At 43.5% G+C, this 19609-nt stretch overlaps 2 protein-coding genes across 3 annotated transcripts in view; both read left to right on the top strand.

Annotated features, from left to right (window-relative positions):
• PDCD2L (programmed cell death 2 like) overlaps positions 1-1210 on the top strand; it is a 20538-nt gene extending 19328 nt beyond the window's left edge. The window contains exon 7 of the mRNA XM_023229031.1: positions 1032-1210. Within this exon, the coding sequence (XP_023084799.1) occupies positions 1032-1162 (131 nt within the window). The 3' untranslated portion in view covers positions 1163-1210. The remainder of the gene's footprint in view (positions 1-1031) is intronic.
• Positions 1211-3412: 2202 nt separating this feature from the next.
• UBA2 (ubiquitin like modifier activating enzyme 2) overlaps positions 3413-19609 on the top strand; it is a 43522-nt gene continuing 27325 nt past the window's right edge. For both annotated transcript variants that reach the window (XM_023229041.2, XM_023229040.2), the window contains exons 1-6: positions 3413-3618; positions 5604-5687; positions 6883-6953; positions 8371-8435; positions 9894-9994; positions 14384-14505. In XM_023229041.2, coding sequence (XP_023084809.1) covers positions 3481-3618; positions 5604-5687; positions 6883-6953; positions 8371-8435; positions 9894-9994; positions 14384-14505 — 581 coding nt within the window. In that variant the 5' untranslated portion in view covers positions 3413-3480. The remainder of the gene's footprint in view (positions 3619-5603; positions 5688-6882; positions 6954-8370; positions 8436-9893; positions 9995-14383; positions 14506-19609) is intronic.

The following is a 19609-nucleotide window of genomic DNA, read 5'->3' as shown; positions in this document are numbered from 1 at the left end:
GTTAGCCAGGATGGTCTCGATCTCCTGACCTCGTGATCCGCCCGTCTCGGCCTCCCAAAGTGCTGGGATTACAGGCTTGAGCCACCGGGCCGGCCGGATGCATACATTTTTAAACAATGTATTTCTCCTTTGCTGCTGTAAATCATTGCCTACGTCATTCTTTTGACTCCTGCTTTTTTGTTCTAATATCATCAGGTGTTCTTATTGCTTATGTTTTCTTGGTATCCTTTTTTTTATGGCATAATTTTCTATAAACTCTTAGGGTTTTTTTTTTTTTTTCCTGAATCCTTATCCTTTCTTGGCACTAGTGTGTTCTATGATATATATATTTCTCTTTTATTTTTATTTTATTTTATTTATTTATTTTTTTAAGACAGGGTCTCGCTCTGTCACCCAGGCCAGAGTACGGTGGTGCAATCATAGCTCATTGCAGCCTTTATCTCCTGGGCTCAAGTGATCCTCCTGCCTTAGTCTCCTAAGTAGCTGGGACTACAGGTGTGCACCATTACACCCAGTGAATTTATTTATTTTTTTGGTAAAGTCTCACTATGTCAACCAGGCTATATGAGAGAGAGAGAGAGAGATTTTTTTTTTTTCTTTAACTTTTTTTTTTTTTGTAGAGACAGGTGTCTCACTATGTTGCCTAGGCTGGGCTCAAGCTGTCCTTCCCCGTCGGCCTCCCAAAGTGCGGGGAACTCAGGCGTGAGCCACCATACCTAGCCAAAGGCTCTGTGATATATTTTAATATAGATTTTCAACATCAGATAGCTAGACAATTGTAATGAAGACTTGTTAAAATTTTGTTTATTTTTAAAGTACATTTTCCTTCCACTTTAAATTAATTCTGCTTTTTGTTATCAATATTCACTTATTATAGGATAGACTGTGATTCTGTTATAAGCTGAAAGCAGTAAGCACTGTTTTTGCTTTACCTAATTATTTTTTTAGCTTGTAAGGTAAAATCACTCCTTTTAGTAACATCAGTCTCATAACTCTTTTTGCTGGAAGCCTGAATACATTGTATTTTTCAGGTCTTTCTGTGGAATTTGGAACAGTTCTAGTTTACACATGTGAGAAGAGTTGCTGGCCCCCAAATCATCAGACCCCCATGGAAGAATTTTGTATTATACAAGAAGACCCAGATGAATTATTGTTTAAGTAGAGCACTTTCTTTTATTAATATAAATTAAAACAATTTTTATGTTCAAATATGTGTGTATGTACCTTATTTTAACTCACAAGTTATTAACCTCTGTTTTTCTGAGTTGGCTTTTTGCCTTTGGGTGCTGGTGCCTGGGCTGGGGCTGGGCCAGGACCTGCTGACTGTGGGTTGGTCTGCCCTTCCAGGGTCCGGGGCCAGCTGTCACAGTGGCAGCTAGGAAGGTAGCTCCTCTCTAGTCCAGAGGGCTGGTGTTGCCTGCACAGCCATCCTGGTGGGCATTCTAGCGGGGAGGGAGAGCAGCGAAAGAGCCAAGAGCAGTGGTCTGCCTCTTGTTTACACCTCTGACACCTGCACTCCAGTGCTCCCTATGCTATTTTTGGCACCTGATCAAGCCACTGAATCTGCTCTAGCTGCTGGAGGTTCTTGCTCTGTGACCCTGGCTGTTTAGACCTGCCCATGTTCATCAGCCGAGGTCCCCGCCCTCACCCACTCCCACCTTCTCCTCCTGCTGCATCCCAGGAAGGGGTCTTTACTCCGTTCTGGAGACTGTCCCTTTATCCAGCTGCCTTCCAGTCTCCCTTTTCTTTATTTTTAACATGATCAACCCCTTCCCTTCTTCAGCCCCGTAACAGCAGTATAAAAACACTCCCAGCCATGTTCAGACATGCTCTGCCTGTGTAGATAAGGATAATGAGGCCCAGGTGATCATGGGGTGGGCTTGTCTCTTATATTTAACATTATATTTGGAGCATTTTCCCATTAATATTTTTCCCACAACATAATTTATAATTGCTGTATTTTTAAAATATACATCAAAAGCTTTACACAATTTTTAGTCACTTGGTTTTTTCCAAATTTTATTCCCATGATGGCCATCCCTATAGCTAAATTTATTTATTTATTTTTTAAATCAATGATAACTGCTACAGGACAGTTTTCTAGAATTGGAATGAATGAGTCGAAAGTTGTGCACAATTTTAGGGTTTTTTTTGTTTTGTTTTGTTTTTTTTGAAACAGGGTCTTGCTCTGTCTCTCAGGCTGAAGGGCAGTGGTAAAGTCATAGCTCACTGCAGCCTCAACCTCTCAGGCTTATGTGATCCTCCTGCCTCAGCCTTCTGTGTAACCGGGATTACAAGTACAAGCCACCACACCTTCTAGAGAAGCTTTGCTTTGGAATCCTTACCTGGAGTGTGTGGGAGTGCTTGTTTCTCAATACCTTGTTAAGTGTTACTTGTTTTTTCTTTCTACCAGTTTAGTAGGTGAACAACTTTTTTTTTTTTTTTTTAAGACAGAGTCTTGCTCTATCGCCCAGGCTCGAGTGCAGTAGTGCGACCTCCGCCTCCTGGGTTCAAGCAATTCTCCTGCCTCAGCCTCCTGAGTAACAGGCTTGTGCCATCACACCCAGCTGGTTTTTTTTTTTAGACAGAGTCTGTTGCCCAGGCTGGAGTGCAGTGGCATGATCTCGGCTCACTGCAACCTCTGCCTCCTGGTTTCAAACAATTCACCTGCCTCTACCTCAGCCTCCCGAGTAACTGGGATTACAGGCCCACACCACCACGCCTGGCTAATTTTTGTATTTTTAATAGAGATTGGGGTTTCACCATGTCAGGCTGCTTTTGAACTCCTGACCTCGCAACTTCGAACTCCTGACCTCGTGATCCGCCCGCCTCAGCCTCCCAAAGTGCTGGGATTACAGGCGTGAGCCACCGTGCCCGGCGGGTGAAAATTTTACCATTTTGCATGGTTTACATTTTTTTTGTTTAGTTTTTTGAGACGGAGTCTTGCTCTGTTACCCAGGCTGGAGTGCAGTGGCACGATCTTGGTTCACTGCAACCCCCACCTCCAGCGTTCAAGCGATTCTTTTGTGGTTTACATTTTAATACGCTTATTGATCATATTGTCCAATTTTTTGTGAGTTTCCTGTTCGCATCCTTTGCCTATATTTTTTGGAGGGTGACACTTGTTAATTTGTAAGAGCTCCTTACATATAGGGACATCAGTTTAATAACCTGTAAGGAAGTCTTGGCTGGGAGTTGAAACCCCAGGCTAGAAGGCGATCCTTGGACTTTTTAGGTTTCATGGCGGGCCTATGCTGGTGTGGGAATAACACCGCCGGTCTCAGCGGGAGGTCGCCCGCCCTTAGCAAGAGCCGGCCCGCCCCCGCGGGCTGCCGCACATCCCCGCGCGCTGGGCCCCGCCTGTCTGCTGAAGGCCGTAGTGCGCAGGAGCGGAAACCGGGCCGCCCTTCCCCCACCCGCTTCCGGCCGCGGCTTGGTTCTCCCGCCTCCGCCTCCGCCGCGGCTCGTGGTTGTCCCGCCATGGCACTGTCGCGGGGGCTGCCCCAGGAGCTGGCTGAGGCGGTGGCCGGGGGCCGGGTGCTGGTGGTGGGGGCGGGCGGCATCGGCTGCGAGCTCCTCAAGAACCTTGTGCTCACCGGTTTCTCCCACATCGACCTGGTGAGGGCCGGGCACGCGCGGGTGAATGGCGGGCTGTGGTGCGGGGGCTGGAGTTCGGGGGTTCCGGGGCTCGAGGGGCTCAGAGGCTCAGGGCCCGGAGCCCAGGACCGGAGTTGCGGGGCGGGGGCAGGCCGAGAGGCCCGGGTTGTGGCCCCCCGCGAGAGGGGACTGTTCTTTGGGCACGGGGCGGGCCTCCGCTCGCTGGGCCGGCTCCGGACGCAGAGGAGGCCGCGCGGCCCCCGCCTCCCCAGCGTCGCCAATGTGTGGCGCTTCGTGGGCGTGAAGCCGCCTCGTGTCTTCCCTGCAAAACAAATCCATGGCTGTTAGGAGATGCGGGAGAGGACTGAGTCCCTCGCGGATGTTGTGACTTTAATTTGGAGGTCCCCCTCCTAACTCCGAAGTAACGACCCGGGGCGGAGGATGGCGATGATAGCGACCAAAGCGTCCCGAGCGCTGGTCACCAGGTTTACACACGGAACGCGCTCCATCTTCACACCACCCGAGGAGTGCAAACGCTATTTCCACCCTGCTTTATTTTTACCAGATGAGGAAAGGGAGACGCCATGGGGTTGAGTAACTTACCCTGGGTCACGGAGAGAGTGGCAGGGCTCCCGCGGGCTGCGTGACTGTCATTGCTCTCACAGTAGACGGTACACTGGCTTGTTTCATTAAAGACATTAGGATTGTGCCCTTTGCATTGGTGTACATTGACAAGCCAGTGCTATTTTGAATCAAGTTATTTCTACTAATGCAAACTTTAGTTTGGAGATGTTACTGGCTCTTGGGTGTGTTAAAGCGTCTTAAGGGCTAGTAGAAACATGGAATGAACAAAAAAGTACAGATGGCCTACTCTATCATTGTTTCTTTCCTTTATATATTATGTATTTAACCAAAAATTAGATAAAACTTATGACACTTTTTTAACCATGTGGAAAAGTTTCCTTTCACATTTCTCAGGTTAATTAATAGTAAATGAAATTGTGTATGGATGAAGGCTTGAATCAAGGGAGGGAGCAAAAATTCAATAAACGTTTGCCATATATCATTTAAGAAAAAGAACACAACCTGGGCAACAGAGAAACGCTGTCTCTACAAGAAAAGAAAATGAGCGGGGTGTGGTGGTGTGCGCCTGTGGTCCCAGCTCCCTAGGAGGCTGTGTCAGGATCGCTTGAGCCTGGGAGGTCAAGGCTGCAGTGAGCTGTGTTTGCACCACTGCACTCCAGCCTGGGCAACAGAGCGAGACCCTGTCTCAAAAAACAAAAAGAACAGGACACGGTTAATTTTAATATTTTGTATTTGAAAGAGTAATTCGATTGAAAGAAATACTTGAATTTGTTTTGTTTTCTGAGACATGGTCTCGCCCTGTCACCCAGGCTGGAGTGCAGTGGCCTGATCTCGGCTTACTGCAACCACCGCCTCCCAGGCTCCAGTGATCCTCCCACCTCAGCCTCGGAGTAGCTGTGACTATAGGCATGCCCAGCTAATTTTAATTCGTGTATTTCTTGTAGCCACCAGGGTCTTACTATTTTGTTTAGGCTGGTCTTGAACGCCTGGGCTCAAGCGATTCTCTCACTTCATCCTACCAAAGTGTTGGGATTACGGGTGTGAGCCACCACTCCCGGCATAGAGAAATATATTAATATATTTAGTGTTTACCTCAACAGCACATATAGTTTTAATAAATTCACATATTTTTATGGCATCCAAGGAATTTCCTGAAACATTTGCCAGGATGATGAAACAAACAAAATATGCCATTCTTTCAAAAGTATTTTTGAAGGTTATCTCTGACATTAAATCTAGATTCTTACATGCATTAAATTATTCTTTATCAGTTTAACAGTTTTAGTATGGCGGATTCAAAAAACGTTTCCTCCACTAATGTAGCAGATGTCAAAAGTTCTGGATTATAGATGCAGAGAGTAGTGATACAGCTCAAACATACCTAAACATTTGTCATTTATCTGAGGTTTATGCATTTGTAGATTGATCTGGATACTATTGATGTCAGCAACCTCAACAGACAGTTTTTGTTTCAAAAGAAACATGTTGGAAGATCAAAGGCACAGGTAACTATATTTCTCATACCATTTCTATAATTATTTGATGGAACGTCTATTTGTGATACCAGATTAATCCTGCCTGTCCTATAGAAGGGAAAAAATGGGTGAAGCTCTCATTTCAGCTGAGAGATTGTGAAGGATAAAGATATATGAAGTAAAGGACTAAAGAATAAGCCCTCATTTTTTGTTCTAAAAAGGAAATAATCCTGTGAATGGTGTAACTTTCATGGCCTCTTTATATTTAAGTTGCTGGTGGTTTACTTAGGATGCACCTTGTGTTTCTACACCCCCTAGAGGTTGACTACTGCTATGTTTGGGGGCTAGAGTAGCCTTATGCTACTGTCCTAGTTGAAACAAGACAGTTCCCCTGACCTTTGTTTAGTTTTTTTTTTTTTTTAATGTTCCTTGGTGATTCAGAGTCTTAAAACATCTCTTCCCTTTGCCTGTCTCCCAACCTGTTTGGCAAACCCCCACTCGTTTCTCTTTTTCTTCTTTCATATTTTGGCTTCCTTCTCCAGGAGTACTTTCCTAAACCTTTTAGACTAAGTCAGCTTGGTTTTTCTCTCGTAACAACCTTTACTTTTCCTATCATTTTCTTTTCTTTTTCTTTGAGATAGGGTCTCACTCTGTCGCCCCGAGCTGGAGTGCAGTGATGCGGTTGTGGCTCACAGCATCCTAGAATTCCTGGCTTCAAGGGATCCTCCCACATTGGCCTCCCAAATGCTGGGATTACAGGCATGAGCCACCATGCCTGGCCTTTTCCTGTCATTTTCATGGCATTTATCAGATTTTGTAGTTGAACTTAATCTGGATTACTATATGATTAATGTCTCTCTTGCTTGACATGTACATTGTATAGTTCCTGGTACATGCAAGATGCTCAGTAAATACTTGTTAAGTGAATGAATGAATGACACTTGGTTACGTCATGTTGTATTTTTGCTGAAGTTTGTCATTCATGTAGAAATGTGTTTGGTGGTACATGGGTGGGGGGGGGCTCTCCGGTTATTTTAGAAGTATAAAAATATAATTTTATAAGTGTAGCTTAATCCTAATGCAGTTTGCTCACAATTTTGGATTTCTTTGGTGTTTAATATAAGTAAGGTGCTATGTAAGTAGATAACAGCATTGTGGCTTCCAGAAGCAGATTTCAGATAGGAACAGAAATATTGTAGTAATTCGGTGTTGTTTGTTTTTCCAGGTTGCCAAGGAAAGTGTACTACAGTTTTACCCGAAAGCTAATATCGTTGCCTACCATGACAGCATCATGAAGTATGCTTTAATGATTACGTTGCAGAGTTGTGTAAAGAATAAGGGTTTTGTAAGCCAAATACATGAGCTCAAAGTCATTCAGCTTTTTTTAAAAAAATGATTTTTCTAGAATTATTAAACAGTGGTAGTTTCCGCTCACAAAGTGGCATTCTTTTTACCAGTTCATGTATACATGGTTTGAATGATTTAGATAAGTGGTGAGATATTTTAATACTTTTAATAAGTAAGTTACTTGGAAATTTATAAGGACCTTACATGCTTGCCTTAAGTAAGAAGGTATTTTAAACTATGAAATATCCTTATTTATGATGACTCAGACTTCTAAAGCATTTGCCTTTTTCTGTTTAAAAGGTTCCCTCCCAAAATCTGTTTATTATGACTGTGACTTCTGTAATACAACACTTGGAATTGTGGTAGGGCAGTAATATTGACAGTACGTAAATCTATTTATCTCAGTAAAGATAAACATGATTTTGGAGGTATTGGAGCAAAGGAACTGTGGGCTGAAATTGTCCTTTGTCTGTGGTTGTTTAGCTCACAAGCAAATAGTATTAAAAATAGTCCTTGTTTGAGGTACTGGAATTGAGGTGCTTAACACTTTCTCAGGGCAGTTGTATCTCCAGATTTTTTTTGTGTATGTGAGACAGAGTTTTGTTCTTATTGCCCAGGCTGGAGTATACTGGCATGATCTCGGCTCACTGTAACGTCCGCCTCCCGGGTTCAAGCGATTCTCCTGTCTCCGTCTCCTGAGTAGTTGGGATTACAGGCGCACGCCACCACACTCAGCCAATTTTTTGTATTTTTAGTCAGCCGGGTTTCACCATGTTGGCCAGGCTGGTCTCAGACTCCCAACCTCAGGTGATCCGCCCACCTTGACCTCCCAAAGTGCGGGGATTACAGGCATGAGCCACTGCACCCAGCCTGTATCTGGCTTGTTTTTTAGTTTTTTACTCTGTGAACCTGCCTATAGCCCTATAACCTCCTTACCCTGTGTTGCTTTCCCAGTGCTGCTAAAAGCAGAGACCCTAGGGGCCTGAACCCTGCCTGATCCTGACCATGTGAGGTGAAGTCAGAGGCCAGGCAGATCCTGGGAATGTTTTCTTTATGTGTTCCCAGGCACTTGCTGCCCAAGGAAGGCCTAGTGGGACTAGTGAAGTCATACCATCTTTCTGCCAGTTTGAGATCCTTCTCTTGTGCCCTAGGTAGCTGGCCAAAATGAATAGGAATTTGAGGGAAATAATTTCTTTAAAATCTGCTTATGTTTGGGAAGAGTCAAACCTTAGTGTCTATATGGCATATAATCCTAATATCGGTTTTGTTTACACGTACTATGTTTTTTTCAGAACTGTTTATTATACTGCAAAGATCATGTGGAAGGCTAGTTATTTTGGTGACATTTTTTAATTTTGTTTTGTAGCCCTGACTATAATGTGGAATTTTTTCGACAGTTTATACTGGTTATGAATGCTTTAGATAACAGAGGTGAGATTATTTTAATTTCTCAATATTTTCTCTCTCACATATCAAATTTGTTTACAAATGTAATATTTATTAGACTATTTACTTGTGATTTAGAACTTAAAAGACATAAGATAAATGATGGAGTTTAAAGCTTGCCCATTGATTGCAGTTTTATATAGAAATGACTTACTCCAGGTGGGAATTTAGCTTTCATATTCTTTGCATTTCTACCAAAAGGTATAAATAGAAGTGAAGTGAAAAGCTCTCAAAAAGTGTGACTGGGGCTCGGCATGGTAGCTAACGCCTGTAATCCCAGCACTTTGAGAGATCAAGTCAGGAGGATCACTTGAGGTCAGGAGTTTGAAACCAACCTGGCCAACATGGTGAAACCCCATCTCTACCAAAAAACACAAAAATTGGTGTGGTGGCATGTGCCTGTAGTCCCAGCTTCTCCGGAGGCTGAGGTGGGAGAATCGCTTGAACCCAGGAGGCAGAGGTTGCAGTGAGCCTAGATCACACCCCTGCACTCCAGCCTTGGTGACAGAGTGCAACCCTGTCTCAAAAAAAAAAAAAAGGAAAGAACAAATATGACTAGAGGGTGGGGTATGGAATGCTTCGGTGATATTCTTTGCCTGCAGTTACTTCCACATGTAAAAGTATATCTATCAAGTGAGTTTGCAACAAATTGGGCCAGAAATACCTAAATAAAAAACAAGGAAAAGTCAAAATTATGTTTATATGTTATTTAAGGCTTGGGGGTCTCTCTGTTGCCCAGGCTAGAGTGCAGTGGTGTAATCATAACTCACTGAAGCCTTCAAATGGGCTCAAGTGATACTCTTACCTCAGCCTCTGCAGTAGCTACTCTGCAGGCATGTGCCACCACACCCGGCTAATTTTTTTCTGTTTATTTTTGTAGAGATGAAGTCTTGCTTTGTTGCCCAGGCTGGCCTTGAAGTCCTGGCTTCAAGCAGTCCTCCCACTTCAGCCTCCCAAAATGCTGAGATTATGGGCATGAGCCACTGCTCCTGGCCTGAAATTACTCTTTTAACCGGACTCATCTTTTTTTCCTAGCCTTAAACTACTTCAATAGTTCCAAGTTGATATTCCACATTCTGCCTTCATTTCTATCATTTATTATCTGATAATTATGTTAGAATAGTGGTGAGTTAAGGAACACCTTGAAACAGTATTTTGTGTAAGGTACAGCGACAGAAGAGAAGGATGGCCGTTTGGATTTTTAAAATTATATGTTTCTGTGGGTACTTCTGGAAAAAAATTTGTGATACAAATTCTATTTGATATTTTGTTAAGTGAATGTCTCTTAAATGTCTGTAATTAACAGTTGTATTTTTCTGGCCATAGCTATAAGAAAATTGTATAAAAAATGAAGCCAGTAAGATAGTTTTGGGTCTGTATCATCCTAATTAAAGATAACTATTTTTTTTTCCCCAAAAACTCATACTGTTTTTTTACTTCCAGCTGCCCGAAACCATGTTAATAGAATGTGCCTGGCAGCTGATGTTCCTCTTATTGAAAGTGGAACTGCTGGGTATCTTGGACAAGTAACTACTATCAAAAAGGTAAAGAAAAGTTGTATTTTTTTAACTTCGCAAATGTTTATTTGAGAACTTGGAGCAGTAGAAAATAAACTTCGTATTTATATAAAATGAGCAGGTGAACATCCAAAATGTAAGGGCTTTTATGCCCATGTAAAACTTAAGATGCGACTGGGTGCGGTGGCTCACGCCTGTAATCTCAGCACTTTGGGAGGCCAAGGTGGGTGGATCACCTGAGGTCAGGAGTCTGAGACCAGCCTGGCAAACATGGTAAAACCCCATCTCTACTAAAAACACAAAAATTAACGGGACATAGTGGCAGGCGCCTGTAATCCCAGCTACTTGGGAGGCTGAGCCAAGCGAATCACTTGAACCTGAGAGGCGGAGGTTGCAATGAGCTGAGATTGCACCACTGCCCTCCAGCCTGGGCTACAGATCAAGACTCTGTCTCAGAAAACAAACTTAAAATGCTATAAAGGTGCCCAAAAGACTATGGGCGAAGAAATCTTTGAGCTCTGCCATCTTGCTTCGTTTAACTTGTGTATTAAAATCCTTAGACTAGTATGATATACCAGGCATCAAAAATTTCTTTTTGTCGACTGGGTGTGGTGGCTCACGCCTGTAATCCCCGCCCTTTAGGAGGCTGAGGCGGGCAGATCACTTGAGGTCAGGAGCTCGAGACCAGCCTGGCCAATGTAGTGAAACCACGTCTCTACAAAAAATACAAAAATTAGCTGCGTGTGGAGACATGCACCTTTAATCCCAGCTAGTTGGGAGGCTGAAGCACGAGAATCACTTGAACCTGGGAGGTGGAGGTTACAGTGAGCCAAGATGGCACCACTGCACTCCAGCCTGGGCGACAGAGTGAGACTCCATCTCAAAAAAAGAAAAAAAGAAAGGCCAGGTGCAATGGCTCATGCCTGTAATCCCAGCACTTTGGGAACCCAAGGCGGGCGAATCACCCGATGAAATCAGCCTGCCTAACATGGTGAAACCCTGTCTCTACTAAAATTACAAAAATCGGCCGGGCGTGGTGGCGTGCACCTGTAATCCCAGCTACTTGGGAGGCTGAGGCAGGAGAATCACTTGAATTGAGGAGGCAGAGATTGCAGTGAGCCGTGATCACGCCATTGCACTCCAGCCCGGGCAACAAGAGCGAAACTGCATCTCAAAAAAAAAAATTCTATTGTCTAAAAGAGTCTGGGCTTATAGAGTGGAAGGGAACTTTGAAAACTTTTTAGTGGTGTATTTGTGAAGTATTTCAAACATTTAAATACAATTAGAGAATAGTAGAACAAAATACCTGTGTGCTCATACCTCAGTTTTGGTTCATTTATTTATTGATTTTTTGTTTGTTTGTTTGTTTTGAGACGGAGTTTCACTCTTGTTGCCTAGGCTGGAGTGCAATGGCGCAATCTCGGCTCGCCGCAACCTCCGTCTCCCAGGTTCAAGCAATTCTTCTGCTTCAGTTTCCCAAGTAGCTGGGATTACAGGCATGCACCACCACGCCCGGCTAATTTTGTATTTTTAGTAGAGATGGGGTTTCTCTATGTTGGTCAGGCTGCTCTTGAACTCCCGACCTCAGGTGATCTGCCTGCCTCGGCCTCCCAAAGTGCTGGGTTTACAGGTGTGAGCCACAGTGCCCAGTGCATACCTCAGTTTTTAAAACCTCAACACAGCTTCATTTGATGTCCAGATATTTTGTCTTCCAGTTCTTTTAAGAAATCAAATACTGTAGATACATTTGAAGAGTTGTTTTCCACATTTTGAAACTATAGAAAGAGAGTTATGTACCTAACATTTGCTGGTTGTGTCTAATATTTTTTTGGCAGCTTATTCATGTTAGAAATTCTTTATTTGTTTTAACTGTTAAATGTCATTCTTGGAACCTTATTCAATACCATTCTACAAAAGACTTGTGTATGTCAGTGTGTATTAAGTTGTTGAATAAGTGGAGGCCTTCAGTGTCTGTTGACAGATCAAGACGGAAGTTCTCTGCATTGCAATATGAGTCTCATGACTGCTTGCCATTTGGCTGCCCTCAAGAAAGCATGGTGGAAGACAGGGCATCAGAAATGGTGTTACGGAGAAAACTCTAAATCTGCTGAAATTTATGTATTTATTTATTTGAGACGGAGTCTCGCTCTGTCGCCCAGGCTGGAGTACAGTGGCCGGATCTCAGCTCACTGCACGCTCCGCCCCCTGGGTTTACACCATTCTCCTGCCTCAGCCTCCCGAGTAGCTGGGACTACAGGCGCCCGCCACCTTGCCCGGCTAGTTTTTTCTATTTTTTAGTGGAGATGGGATTTCACCGTGTTAGCCAGGATGGTCTCGATCTCCTGACCTCGTGATCCACCCGTCTTGGCCTCCCAAAGTGCTGGGATTACAGGCGTGAGGCACCGCACCCGGCTGCAATTTATATTAAAACAGGGTTTGAGAGTTTTGGTTCTTGAACAGTTAGTCTGGCTAATTTTTGCATTTTCGGTAGAGACGACGTTTTGCCATGTTAGCCAGGCTGGTCTCAAACTCCTGACCTCAGGTGATCCTCCTGCCTTGGCCTCCCAAAGTGCTGGGATTACAGGTATGAGCCACCACACCCGGCCAGACATTGCTTTTTATATCCTTGTTACTGTGATTCCCACACACCCCTATGTATTAAGACTGAAGATGGCTGGGCACGGTGGCTCATACCTGTAATCCCAGCAGTTTGGGAGGCAGAGGCAGGTGGATAACCTAAGGTCAGGAGTTCGAGACCAGCCTGACCAACATAGAGAAACCCCATCTCTACTAAAAATACAAAGTTAGCCAGACGTGGTGGCTCACGCCTGTAATCCCAGCACTTTGGGAGGCCAAGACAGGTGGATTACCTGAGGTAAGGAGTTCGAGCCAACCTGGCTAACATGGTGAAACCTCATCTCTGCTAAAAATACAAAATTATCCGGTTGTGGTGGTGTGCGCCTGTAATCCCAGCTACTCGGGAGGCTGAGGCATGAGAATCACTTGAACCCAGGAGGTGGAGGTTTTGGTGAGCCAAGACCATGCCATTGCACTCCAGCCTGGGCAACAAGAGCGAAACTCCGTCTCAAACAAAAAGAAAAAAAGAAAAGACTGAGGTTAGGAATATCTAGATGATGAAAGATGATTCATTTGATAGTTGTCTCAGGTGTCATGTACTTCTTCCAAGGCATAAATTCCTTAAATTGTAATTTTAAACTTGAATGTATATCAATAAAATGGGCTGGGCTCAGTGGTTCACACCTGTAATCCCAGCACTTTGGGAGACCGAGGCGGGCGAATCACATGAAGTCAGGAGTTCAAGACCAACCTGGCCAATATGGAAAAACCCCGTCTCTACTAAAAATATGAAAATTAGCTGGGGGTGATGATAGATGCCTGTAATCCCAGCTCTTTGGGAGCCTAAGGCAGGAGAATCACTTGAACCTGGGAGCTGCAAGTTGCAGTGAGCCTAGATCACGCCACTGTACTCCAGCCTGGGTGACAGCGAGACTCCGTCTCCTCTTCACGTATATCAATAAAATGAAGAGTATTTGGTTTAGTAATACCTAAGATTTTTCTGTGTAGGTAGATATATCTTGAAATTAATACTTTTGTTTACTTAATTTACAGGAAATGATAAGGATATGGCTATATTCCCCAGTCCCACTTAGTTTTGCTCAAAAAAAGAAAAAAAAGAAAAATATAAGGAAAATGGCTGCCGGGCACGGTGGCTCACACCTGTAATCCCAGCACTTTGGGACGCAGAGGCGGGTGGATCACACGAGGTCAGGAGATTGAGACCATCCTGACTAACACAGTGAAACCCCGTCTCTACTAAAAATACAAAAAAATTAGCCGGGTGTGGCAGCGTGCGCCTGTTGTCCCAGCTGCTGGGGAGGCTGAGGCAGGAGAATGGCGTGAACCCGGAAGGCAGAGCTTGCAGTGAGCCTAGATCATGCCACTGCAGTGCAGCTTGGGTGACAGAGCAAGACTCCATCTCAAAACAAAAAAAAAGGAAATGGTTGTGAATAATACTGAAATAACATTTACAACTTTAAGAAACAATTTGTTGGAAAGCTGCTGTTTGTCTTTCCAGTAGTTTTTCTGTTTAGTGCGATCAAGGTAAACTCATATTTGACACTCAGGTATAGTGATTTTTATTTTGGCTTGTAAGTCATGTTCACTGGGCCAGGAGTTGGGAGTCCAAGCATAGCCTTAGCTGTGACTGATAGATTCAGTTAACTTCTATGTTAGTTTATCATAAAGTAAGGGTTTTGGAGTCACTAATATTTCAAAATTTCCTTGACAAGATAAAACCTAGTTGGAATATAGATGAATGAAGTGTTTATATTACCTTATAATGTTGAGAAACTGCTATCGTGGAATAAAGATTTTTCTCATATCCTGACTTTGTAGGGTGTGACCGAGTGTTATGAATGTCATCCTAAGCCAACCCAGAGAACTTTTCCTGGCTGTACAATTCGTAACACACCTTCAGAACCTATACATTGCATCGTTTGGGCAAAGTACTTGTTCAAGTAAGAGTGTATCTATTTCTTGGCATGCTTTTCGGTACTGAGGATGGAAAATGGAGTCATTTTTATTTAATTACCTTGAAGAGATTGAACTTACAATGTTTAAATATGGTGAAGGGATGCTTTAGTAGCTTTCTTGCGGTATTTCTTAGGTAAAATTCAGCTGGCCGGGTGCAGTGGCTCACACCTGTAATCCCAACACTTTGGGAGACTGAGGTGATCGGATCACCTGAGCTCAGGAGTTCAAGACCAGCGTGGCCAACATAGCGAAACCCCATCTCTACTAAAAATACAAAACTTAGTTGGACATGATGGCGGGTGTCTGTAATCCCAGCCGCTCGGGAGGCTGAGGCAGGAACCTTGCTTGAACCCAGGAGGTAGAGGTTGGAATGAGCCGAGATCACGCCACTGCACTCCAGCTTGGCAACAGAGTGAGAATTTGTCTTAAAAAATAAATAAATAAATAAATAAATTTGGCCATGCCTGTTCAGGAAGCTTAGTCTTGTATTGGAGACAGCCATGTAACTAAGCGATAAAAATCTATGTATTTGGAAATGTGAACACATACTTAAAAATAACCCATTGGTTATAAAAGACATCACAATGGAAGTTAAAAATACTCTGTACTGATAATGATGAAAATGCTATACCTGAAACTTGTAGAATGTATTGAATGTGGTGGTTGGCAAAAAGTTATAGATTTACATACATGAAGAAAGGCTGAACGAGTTAATTAGTAAATCTTTACTAAGAATCTTAAGTTGGAAAGTGAACCACAGAATACACTTTAAGAAATGAGAAGGATGTGGGCATGGTGGCTCATGCCTCTAATCCCAGCACTGTGGGAGGCTGAGATGGGAGGATCCCTTGAGCCCAGGAGTTTGAGACCAGCCTGGGAAACATTGCAAAACCCTGTCTTTACAAAAAAGTAGAAAAATGAGCCAAGCATGCCTGTACTCCCACATACTTGAATGTGGTGGTTGGCAAAAAGTTACAGATTTACATACATGAAGACAGGCTGAACGTTAATTAGTAAATCTTTACTAAGAATCTTAAGTTGGAACGTGAACCACAGAATACACTTTAAGAAATGAGAAGGGTGCGGGCATGGTGGCTCATGCCTCTAATCCCAGCACTGTGGGAGGCCGAGGTAGGAGGATCAGTTGAGCCTGGGAGGTTAGGCTGCAGTGAGCCGAGATTGTGCCAGTGCACTGCAGCCCGGGTTATAGTGAGGTCCTGTCTTGAAATGAAGAAAGAAAGATAAAAGGAATGAGAAGGAAGAATGTTAATTGAAGTAAGAGCACATTCTTGATTACAACATAGAAGAGGAGTAAGTGAGAACTAAACGGGGAACATAGCACAGATTAAGTAAGTTATAAGAAAAAAAAAAGGATGATAATAAGACCATGCTAGTACATAAAAAATTTAAATGGTCTGGGTAAATATATTTTTAGAAATGTAGTAAGTGTGCGGTGCGGTGGCTCGGGCCTGCAATCCCAGCACTTTGGGAGGCTGAGGTAGGTGGATCACTTGAGGCCAGGAGTTCGAGAACAGCCTGGCCAACATGACGAAACCCTGTGTCTACTATAAATACAAACATTAGCCAGGCATGGTGGTGGGCACCTGTCGTCCCAGCTACTTGGGAGACTGAACCATGAGAACCACTTGAACCCAGTGGGTGGAAATTGGGCCACTGCACTCCAGCCTGGGGGACAGTGTGAGACGATGTTTCAAAGAAAACAACTGACTAAAAAGAAAATACAGTGCCTGAATTTAGCACTGTACCTTAGAGAAACATAAGTAGTTTATTTCTTCTAAATAATGCACCAAACCTATGTTATTTTTACAGATTCATTTCACCAAACTTGCAAGGAATGTCTTACAATATTAGCTAAACTCTCCTTGAGAAGTCTTTAAAAGAGAATACTACTTAGCTTGTGTTATGAGGCTAGCAATGTCTTTGATAGCAAAACCTGTCAAGGCTATTATGGCATAAGAAAAAATTGTTAGTCTCACACATAAATAGATACAAAAACCCTATGTAAAATATTAGCATATCCTGGTGACGGGCGCAGTGGATTATGCCTGTAATCCCAGCACTTGGAAGCTGAGGCGGGTGGATCACCTGAGGTCAGGAGTTCAAGACCAGCTTGGCCAACATGACGAAATCCCATCTCTATTAAAAATACAAAATTAGGCCAGGCGCGGTGGCTCAAGCCTGTAATCCCAGCACTTTGGGAGGCCGAGACGGGCGGATCACGAGGTCAGGAGATCGAGACCATCCTGGCTAACACGGTGAAACTCCGTCTCTACTAAAAAATACAAAAAAAAAAACAAAATTAGCTGGGTGTGGTGTAATCCCAGGTGTAAACCTGTAATCCCAGCTGCTTGGGAGGCTGAATCGCTTGAAGCTGGGAGGTGGAGACTGCAGTGAGCCGAGATCGCCCCACTGCACTCCAGCCTGGGCAACAGAGCGAGACTCCATCTCAAAAAAAAAAAGAAAAAAGTATATGGATCTAGAATCATATAAAATAAAACGTATATCTTGACCAAATGTGTTTATTCAGGAATACAAGCATGGTTTCAATTAGAAAATCTGTAAATGTCATTCGCTCATTAGGAAATTAAAGAGAAACTATATAGTTTTCATAGATGTAGAAAAAACATTTGGTAACATTTAGCAAACAGCCTTTCTTGAGGAAAGTTTCTACTAAAACAGAAGTAAAACCTTCTTACTAAAATGAGAATGTCCTCAACCTGATAAAGGGATATTTTTTAGAAACTTTCAGCAAACATTGTCTTTAATTTTTGCACTCAGAAAAGTATACGTAACAGTGTCAGCTTGATGTGTATTCACAAAAACCACACTTGGAAACTTCATTTATTTAGCAAACTTTTTTTTCTTTGGGAGGCTGAGGTGGGTGGATCACTTGAGGCCAGGAGTTCAAGAACCACCTGCGCAACATGGCGAAACCCTGTCTCTACTAAAAATACAAAACTTAGCGGGGTGTGGTGGCACACACGTGTAGTCCCAGCTACTTGGGAGGCTGAGCCGTGAGAGCCACTTGAACCTGGGAGGCGGAGGTTGAAGTGAGTGGAGATCGTGCTACTGCACTCCAGCCTGAGGGACAGAGGGAGACTGTGTCTCAGAAAAAGACCAAAAAAAAAAAAAAAAAAAAATGTGGCTGGGTGCAATGACACACACCTGTAATCTCAGCCCTTTAGGAGGCCAAGGCAGGAGGATTGCTTGAGCCCAGCAGTTGGAGAGCAGTGTGGGCAACATAGTGAGACCCCATCACTACAAAAAATTTAAAAATTAGCCATGCATGGTGCACATTGCCTGTGGTCCCAGCTACTTGGGGGGCTGAGGTGAGAGGATCACTTGAGCCTAGGGAGGTTGAGGCTGCAGTGAGCTGTGATCACACCAGTGCACTCCAGCCTTAAGGGACAGTGAGACTGTCACACACAAAGATAATCTGGCAAAATTAATATGAGCAGCATTTTTCACTCAAAGAGAAACCTAAATAGGCAATAAGCAAATTAAGTTATGTTTTAATCATAAGACTTACTTGGAAAATTAAGTATAAGGCTACAGTGAGATACAGGTGCTTCTCAGTGTACTTCCCGATAAACTCATCATAAATAAAAAATACCGTTAAGTCAAAAATGCATTTTTTTGTTTTTTGAGGTGGAGTTTCGCTCTTGTTGCCCAGACTGGAATGCAGTGCAACTGCAACTTCTGCCTCCTGGGTTCAAGCGATTCTCCTGCTCAGCCTCTCGAATGGCTGGGATTACAGGCACCTGCCACCACGCCCAGCTAATATTTGTATTTTAGTAGATACAGGGTTTCACCATGTTGGCCAGGCTGGTCTCGAACTCCTGACTTTGGGTGATCCACCTACCTTGGCCTCCCAAAGTGTCAGTCATGTGTGAGCCTCCACGCCCAGACAAAAATGCATTTTAATATAACCTCAATAAACCTGTTGCAAAGTTGAAAAATCATAGGTGGAACCTTTTAAAGTTAGGGGCTGTCTACTATTTTTGCACTCACTAGTTGGCAAGGCATTAATTTTAGGAAGTGTTAACATGCCATTGTTGGGAGTGACTGTCAGAGCTTTGAAATTATAGTTGGGTGGGGGGGGGTTGTACAAAGGATTTCTGTAAGGTAACTTTCATTAGTCATGTACTTGAGGAAATACTGGAAACTTTTTTTTTTTTTTTTGAGTCTCGCTCTGTCACCCAGGCTGGAGTGCAGTGGCGCAATCTCATCTCACTGCAACCTCCACCTCCCGGGTTCATGCCATTCTTCTGCCTCAGCCTCCCGAGTAGCTGGGACCACAGGTACCTGCCACCACGCCTGGCTAATTTTTTGTATTTTTAGTAGAGAGAGGGTTTCACCGTGTCAGCCAGGATGGTCTCGATCTCCTGACCTCGTGATTCACCCGCCTCAGCCTCCCAAAGTTTGGGATTACAGGCGTGAGCCACCGCACCCGGCCTTACTGGAAATTTTTATACCCATGAGTTATTAAACAGTTTTTAGGATAACTTTATTAATAAAAGAGAATCTCAGCTTAATACCTTCAAATTGTTTGTTAAGACTCTGTTCAGCAGTAAAGAGCCATTCTACCATGAAAAAAAGTTAATCTTGTTCATTGCTGAATTTCTATCCCCTAGATCAGGAATCTGCACCTGAAAGTATATAATAATGTTCGTTGAACAGGTAGCTGCAAGTGTACTTCACAAACATTATTCTGGTGTTAGAATGTTATCCAGGTTGTAAGTGAAAACCACTCACCTGTTGCTTGAGCAGAGGTTTTAACATTGAAATGCGCACAGCCTTGCTGATAGGAATGGATGTACATCTGCTAAAATTTAACCTTGCTTGCATTGCTGTTGAAATTGGGGTGCAAGCTGTCCAAGCACATTGTGTTAAACTTTTGTTTATAGTCATTTATCAGTTGTTCACTCTTTTTTTTTTTTGAGATGGAGTCTCGCTCTGTCGCCCAGGCTGGAGTGCAGTTGCGGGATCTCGGCTCACTGCAGTCTTTGCCTCCTGGGTTCAAGTGATTCTCCTGCCTCAGCTTCCTGAGTAGCTGAGATTACAGGC

Source organism: Piliocolobus tephrosceles, chromosome 21 (genome assembly GCF_002776525.5).
Source record: "Piliocolobus tephrosceles isolate RC106 chromosome 21, ASM277652v3, whole genome shotgun sequence".
NCBI classification, from domain to species: Eukaryota; Metazoa; Chordata; class Mammalia; order Primates; family Cercopithecidae; genus Piliocolobus; species Piliocolobus tephrosceles.
This window is presented reverse-complemented; position numbering and strand designations above follow the sequence as displayed.